Source organism: Cephus cinctus, unplaced genomic scaffold, assembly GCF_000341935.2.
Source record: "Cephus cinctus unplaced genomic scaffold, Ccin1 Ccin1_scaffold0081, whole genome shotgun sequence".
Classification (NCBI taxonomy): Eukaryota; Metazoa; Arthropoda; class Insecta; order Hymenoptera; family Cephidae; genus Cephus; species Cephus cinctus.
In genome coordinates, this window is record NW_014332822.1 from 9211 (window position 1) to 17144 (window position 7934).

At 33.4% G+C, this 7934-nt stretch overlaps 2 protein-coding genes across 4 annotated transcripts in view; one reads left to right on the plus strand and one right to left on the minus strand.

The window, feature by feature from the left end:
- The first annotated feature begins 351 nt into the window (after nucleotides 1-351).
- LOC107271714 lies at nucleotides 352-7926 on the plus strand. 3 transcript variants are annotated; one of them, XM_025089137.1, is made up of 6 exons: nucleotides 352-613; nucleotides 4180-4355; nucleotides 6192-6344; nucleotides 6529-6750; nucleotides 6838-6914; nucleotides 7070-7926. In XM_025089137.1, the coding sequence occupies exons 3-6, from the start codon at nucleotides 6198-6200 to the stop codon at nucleotides 7383-7385; spliced, it is 762 nt and encodes a 253-aa protein (XP_024944905.1). In that variant the 5' UTR covers nucleotides 352-613; nucleotides 4180-4355; nucleotides 6192-6197; the 3' UTR covers nucleotides 7386-7926. The 3 variants fall into 3 exon arrangements, with proteins under 3 accessions (XP_024944905.1, XP_024944910.1, XP_015603522.2); XM_025089142.1 differs by lacking the exon at nucleotides 352-613 and adding an exon at nucleotides 626-781; XM_015748036.2 differs by lacking the exons at nucleotides 352-613; nucleotides 4180-4355 and adding an exon at nucleotides 5068-6079.
- Nucleotides 7829-7934, minus strand: part of LOC107271720 (putative nuclease HARBI1) — a 1942-nt gene continuing 1836 nt past the window's right edge. The window contains exon 5 of the mRNA XM_025089146.1: nucleotides 7829-7919. Within this exon, the coding sequence (XP_024944914.1) occupies nucleotides 7829-7919 (91 nt within the window). The remainder of the gene's footprint in view (nucleotides 7920-7934) is intronic.

The following is a 7934-nucleotide window of genomic DNA, read 5'->3' on the forward strand; positions in this document are numbered from 1 at the left end:
CAGAGAAAAATTGCCTTCACCAAAAACAGGCTCATTGGCAATCTCCCTACTCATCTCTGTATACACATATTGCTTACTGACGTTGAATAGGAACCATCTCTACTGACTACTGGCCATTGTCTACTAGCTACTGACGCCACGCGAGGCGTAGCGTCGCTTTTTCATAGGGCGCGTTCACACGATGCCCTGGCTTAAGGCGCGTTTCTATTATTGCCCTAATTTCAGGCGCATTTACACGATGCCGTGTGATGACGTTGTGTGTCCACACAAGCTATCTTGTAGTGCTGCCTATGAGTGGGGATTTGTACTAAAAGAGACTATATCGAACGTTGTCGCATACGTCACAACAACATTATCACGGCGCCATCTAACAATGATACTCGGAACTTTCGTGCTTCGCGCTCATCGTATTCGAGGAAAGTGGGTCTTAACCGCGGTCTTAACATGAGTTTATTACGATTTTTATAATTATTTGGCATGCATAATTGTTTGCGATTCATTTTTGTTAAAAATGACGAGTAATGTGATGCGCAACGTTATAAGTGAAGTAAATAATGGATTTCAAAAAATAACTCTTAATAGACCTACTAAGAAAAATGCTATTACTCAAGAGGTATGACTCCCAACAAATAAATAACTTTTAAAAGTACAATGTTATGTAGTAAAAGTTTCATACAATAGTAGGCAGGGTTTATGCACTGTTGTATGTACTTTATATAATAGTAGTAAAATATACGGTTTGAAACAATATAATGGCATTACCATGTTAATATTACAAAAGGTATATCTAACTTATCTCTGAGTATTTAAGCTTTTTTGAAGATTGGTGTGATTAATGATATATTTAATGTAGCTCAATTAATAATTCTAATTTCTATATTTTGTACAAGTTTCATTACATCTGATTCAACGATATATATATTACTTCTTTTAAACCCATGATACTGGTACAATATTTAGGTTAGTACTAACAAATTGCCCTTGCTTTGTTGAAGCAAAGTTAAATGGAATTCTTGGAAATTTTCTAGAACTTCTTAGAATGATCTGAAACATTATATGAAATTTTTTCGAACTGTTTGGAATTTTCTAGAACTTTCTGGGACATTTTATGGAATTCTATCGAATTTTCTGCAACTTTCTAAAATATTCTATGGATCTCTATTGAATTTTCCAGATCTTTCTAAAATTTTTTGAACCTTTCTAGAATTTTCTGAAACTTTCCAGAATTTTTTGAAGTATTCTATGGAATTGTATTGAATTTTCTGAAACTTTCTAGAAATGAATCAAATGGGAAGCGAGAAATACGTTTAGCTTCACAACGAGAGACACTGTATGAAAAAACTGAATTTTCTCAATAACCTGAAATATCCTGAAAGGATATTTATTTCCAAACATAAACTTATTCAATGGGGGATGGTGTGCTACCACACCATATAACCCTCATGAGGCTCTAGGGTTTGGTTGTGGAGATAAAGCTACGCACACAAACATACTACACTTTCTTTTATTATATATATATATATTGATATTCATATTGATATTCATATTGATATTGATTATAATATGTGATACCTTAAAGCTTTTTAATATTAAGTTTATTGATCACATGAAGCTGATGTTTAGCATGTTGGTTCATCCGCACTTATTTGTGCCCATGCAGCATTTGATGTCCATAGGATATCATTGGCTGTTCATATCCACAGGATATCCAGAAGATATCCTCAATATCTAAATTTATATTCATAAGATATCCAAGGTTTCCACTTGTGGATATTCTGTAATTTCTCTGGAAATCCATACATTTTTTTTTAAATACGTGTGTCAGAAACGATAATGCATCTTAAATATAAAATTAGTAGATGGCAAGGTCATTAAGTAGTTTATTCTGCATTGACATATTTTTAAAAGAGTGGAAGTTGTAACAAAAGAACCTTGCTTTCCAGTTAAACATCTTGTATGTTAAGTTTTACATCGTCATATGAAATTTTCACTATTCGTTGGGACTAGCGGAATATTATCGGATTTACTAATAGTGGATCTTTCTGAGGCCCTTAGTTGGTTACTCTCTGACCATTTATTCTTTCCTATTTCGTGTCCCTCCGAGTGCCATGGAGCAGCACGTATACGAATATAATGATCTTATGTAATTAATAATGTGCTAACTGAAAAGACTTTATAGATGTCCGTAGCTCAGTGGTTAAGGTACTGGATTCACGACCGAAAGGTTCGGGGTTCGGACCCAGCTCCCAAAATAAAATATGACACAGTACTAATGTCTTTGTGAGCATTATATAATTTTTTACTCATGAGACACACACTTTGGAATATAAGGCTCAATAATTTTTCTACTCCAACAAAAAAAAAACCTTAAGGCCCGTACTCATACCTCTCTTTTAGCGTTAAAGACGTCTTTTATCGACTGCTATCTGCTGTCTTTTAATGACTAATAGACGTCTCCAAAGACGTCTTTAAGGCCAGGTCACTCCTAAAAACGTAATTTTTTTCAATAAATTTTATTTATACTAGAAAACATGTTGAGTAATAAATTTTTTTTACATATGAAAGCACATATATTAAACTACTTGAAAAAATTTTTTTTTTTTTATTTCAAAATGGCTGCTGAAACTCGTCCGATTAGTAGATGAGTGACATCATTTCTTGGAAACGAATTATCTGAAAGCAAAAAACAAAACGGTTTCATGTTCTGTATCGAATTGGCTATGGCCTCAAGCAGAACCAGAAATATTCAATGTTATTTAAAAAAGTTATAAACAATTGAAAGTGAAAAAAGAAGGTAAAAAAATTCAAAAGTCCGCCATTTTGTTTTTTTTTTTAATTGAAAATGTTTCATTCTGCTTGAGGCCATAGCCAATTCGATACAGAACATGAAACCGTTTTGTTTTTTGCTTTCAGATAATTCGTTTCCAAGAAATGATGTCACTCATCTACTAATCGGACGAGTTTCAGCAGCCATTTTGAAATAAAAAAAAAAAAATTTTTTCAAGTAGTTTAATATATGTGCTTTCATATGTAAAAAAAATTTATTACTCAACATGTTTTCTAGTATAAATAAAATTTATTGAAAAAAATTACGTTTTTAGGAGTGACCTGGCCTTAAAGACGTCTTTGGAGACGTCTATTAGTCATTAAAAGACAGCAGATAGCAGTCGATAAAAGACGTCTTTAACGCTAAAAGAGAGGTATGAGTACGGGCCTTAAGGTTTTTTTTTTGTTGGAGTAGAAAAATTATTGAGCCTTATATTCCAAAGTGTGTGATCACGTTTTTAGGAGTAACCTGGCCTTAACGCTAAAAGAGAGGTATGAGTATGGGCCTAAATATCCAAGAGTGGGAACTTTGGATATCCTAGGGATATCTATAGGATACCCATAACTGGATATAGATATCCAGTGGACATTCACTTTGGATATCGTGAACATCCTATGGATATAAAATGCTGTGTGGGTTGGCGTTTTCAAAGCATGCAATAATCTAAAATCCTAAAATTGTTTTTTTATCATTGACTCTATTTACATACAGTTTTATCTTTATTAAATAGGGTCATTTCACACTGTACTCTGAATACATTACTAATATTATGATTTATGAAAATCTAAATAATCTCATTTTTTACATTTTTTTCTGAGTTATCTTGATGTTTTTAAAAGTAATTGTACTTTTGTCATACTTTATTAATATTAAATTATATTTTTAGTTAAACTTTTTATTTTTAGTGTAAAATGAATTATAATATAATTCATTTATTAAGTGAAATATGATGGTTGATCATATTAAAATTATTTCATATCAATAAATGTCAGTTGAAATAATTAATTCATTGCTACTCAAATGCGATACTAGTTACTTCACAAAGAGAATGGGCAATCAATTCAAATCAATTATCGTATGTTTACCTTTTTTTTAGTCTATTTCCTTCTAGAAACTGGGTGATTTATGAATATTTTAAAATCATCCAGTATATACATTGTTCTATTTAATAAAATTTAATTTTGTGCTGCAAAGTATAATTATCTTGATTCAATTCATTGTGTTATGTGCATAATATAAGATCTAACAATTAATTATAGATAACTGTTAGATATTAGAGAGTTTTCCTACATCAACTTGGCAAACATAACTTTTAAATCTATGAAAAATAACACAAATTTATTTTTTTACAGATGTATGAAGAAATGACTATTCTCCTTAATGAATCAGCATCAAATGAAAGCATTCATATGCTTGTTGTGACAGGAGCTGGAGATTTCTATAGCAGTGGCAATGATATGAGTAGCTACTCTTTTTTTAATGAAACATCTTTAAATTCTAGGCTGTCTAATCAAGTTGCTGCATATAAGTTAGTATTTTATAAATTAAATTTATACAAGAATGCCCATATGTTACAACATATTTTTTCTACAATCATTAGATGTATCAGCTTAAAGTTTCTTTATGGGATAAGGGGACTGGCAATCTTATGGAAAAAAAAGTTTTTGGATCTTGTACAAGGCATTTATTTTAAGCAAAACAGAGTATAAATCTGTACGAATTCGAATAGTTCTTATAAACCTGATATTATTTATGTGAAACATTATTTTCTATATTGTTATGTCCCATGACAGAATTCACGCTATTGTTAATCTCCAGACGCAAAGTCAGCATTAGGCGAATGCTGACCCTATGCATAAGGCGTTAAGATAAAAGCCATGTGGGGCACTTTGTGAGTCACAGCAGTCACTCGCAAAGTTCCTAGCTAGGAGTGAAGTCCTGGAGCGTACTCCATTTGTCGTGAATAATCACTTTCATTGTGCCTTCTACTATTAGTTATTGCGTCACCTTCGTACTTACATCATACAAAAATGAATAAACTCTAATCGCTCTTTATATTATTCCAAATCAGTGCAATTATTTATTAGTGATCCTAAAGAACTCATAACGGCATAACAATATACAGGGTGTTCGTTATGAAACGCACTGTAGTAACGTCGTTGCATTCCTTGTCAAATTCTAATGAATACGTATATTTTTATTTTTTATTTCATATATCAAAATTTCGAGATAATCAAGGTTGAAGTTGCAGTAATGCGACCAATCAGAGCGCGTTTAAACGGAGCATAGATGACGTCGCGAGTCAGCCCGCAAGACTTGCTTACACTAGGCCAATAACACTAAAGCCCGTATTCAGAACTCGCTCTTAACACATTCGCGACGGGGCGTTTGCTGGCTGTGCTTACCGTGGGTACGGGGCCGTTTTTTGTCAAATGTTACAGTCGCGCATAGGTTTAGAAAAATTACTATAACTTTTTATGTAATTAATATTTCAGTATGAAATTTTAAAGAAGGGAGCATAGGACTTGTTTATACACAAAAATGAGAGTAGATACTAGGTAATATTCCATTTCAAATTTCCTAAAATCCTAGTTAAATATCTTTTGAATAAATAAAAAAGAGAATATATTTTGAGGATAGATTTGTAGAGCGATAATCGAACACAATACAGAGTGCTTATTTACGGGACTCATGTGCTGGTTTCGATAAGTAGCGGCCAAACAATGAATAAGTATAGATACACGTATAAAGGAAGAAACGATAAGAAAAGATAAAGCATATTATTGGGAAAACATTCCTCAGTTTATTATTAGTGTCTACATATGGAAAAAATCTAGTAATAAGTGGAAAAAATGATATTTTTAAAGAATAGTTAAACGATAACTTAAATGACGACATAAAGCGTCATCCGCACCCAAGGGAAAATCTTAAATGACGACATTAGGCGTCATCCGACGTGAATGTGTTAAGGTCACTAACAGAGTCACTATTAGTTAAAAGTGACTGCGCCGAGTTGTTAGTGACCGTATTCAGAACTCGCTTTTAAGCCGCTTTTAGCTAAAGGCACGCTAACAGTGAGTAGCGTCTTCTAACATGTACTTTCAACCGCGTTCGGAATCATTCGGGAAGACTCGGGCATATTCGATTATGTCCAGGTGTATTCGGTGGCATTCGGAAAGCGCGAACTTCATATTTGGTGCACATACCAACCATGTTTCAAATTCGAAATCACAAGAATTCTCTTTCTTGAAGGTAAGCTATTAATATTAAATGAATACATTAAAATCATGTAAATGTGGTTAGTATGTATAACTATTATATAACAGCCATGACATGAAAATGACAAACATGTAAATCGTTGTAGGTCACCATGCAACGAAAAGAGAATTTCACCATCGAGGAAAAAGCGTTAGTCGTACAATTTGTAAGCGACAATCGTGATATATTAGAGAATAAAGCAAATAATACTAGATTGCAAAAGAGTAGAAGAGACAAATGGATGGAACTAACAGAGAAAATGGCAGCGACTGGAATTAAGAGGGATTGGAAAGATATTAGAGGTGCATATCAGCGGTGGAAACTCGCAGCAAAGAAGACTATTTCTTGCTATCGCAAGCATGCGACTGGTACAGGCGGAGGTCCTGCACTCCCAGAACCTTCCGGGCTCGATTTCACAATCAGTGAAAGAACTAACAGAGAAAATGGCAACGACTGGAATTAAGAGGGATTGGAAAGATATTAGAGGTGCATATCAGCGGTGGAAACTCGCAGCAAAGAAGACTATTTCTTGCTATCGCAAGCATGCGACTGGTACAGGCGGAGGTCCTGCACTCCCAGAATCTTCCGGGCTCGATTTCACAATCAGTGAAATTTGCCCCGAAGATTTTGTGGAGGACGAAAATCCCCACGATTCCGATAGCCTAGTATGTATTATTTGTATTATAATTTTTAATTAATTATATTAATCTACATTATTACATATATTATTCGAAATATATTCATATTTGCAGAGAAGAACGTACCCAACATTGAACAAGGTGGAAAAGTCTGAGAATGAAGTCACATACGAACTGGATCCGACAACTGGGTATAATAATACTTGATATATTCGTATTCATATTGTCATCTTCCTTATTTGTTTATAATGTATTTTACGTCCCAAAGATTTACATCTGCGTGATTGATGATTAATTTATAAAAATGACAAGTAGCAATTTTTAATTTGATTAAAATATATTTTAGTGAATTAGTACTTATACAGTCGAACCTACCTCAGGCAGATCCGTCGTGTTCCACGGAAATTGGAAAAAGAAGTCATGGGGATAGGACCTCGCCTGAGCCAGTACCAAAGAAGATAAAAAAGAATATGACAGCCTACGAAGTAGCCATGCTCGAATTGCAAACGAAAAAAATGGATGAAACGTTGCGTTATATGGAAGAAAAGCACAATTTAGAAATACAAATTATGAAGCCGGAACACGATCTTAGAATGGAAATTTTGAAGGAACAGTTAGAGAAAGAAAGATTTTTGCAAGGACCAGAAGAAAAGAAAAATTGAGTTTTGCAATTCGATCATGGCTGCTGTGTAAGGAATTGCTGCGAGTTTCCACCGTCGATGCATCTGTAATATCTTTCCTAACTCACTTACTTACCAGTCACTGCTATTTTCTTCGTTAGATCTATCCATTTATTTCTTTTGCTTTTTTGCAATCTAGCATTATTCGTTTCATTCTCTACTAGATCACGATTGTCGCTTACAATTGTACATATGATTTTTCATTGAAAAAAACTTTTGTAAATCTTTTTTCCTATGATTATTAAAAACTTTTTACTTTTTTTACATATGTATTTCTTATTATTAATGGCATGGGTAAATGAGAAATAAAAATATCAGCATTATAATGTAAAACAAAGTTTCATTTATTGAAATGAGAGCAAGAAATCCACAAGTTTTTCGAAAGGAACTTGATCCATTTGAATTGTTTAGTTTTCGTAGAACTTCTAGCAGATATCTTCATCGAAAGGTAGTGTACAGATTATCAGATAGGGCAGATAGGTTAGAGCCTCAGCACCTCCAGCAATGCAGGAACTCCTTCATGCGAAATGT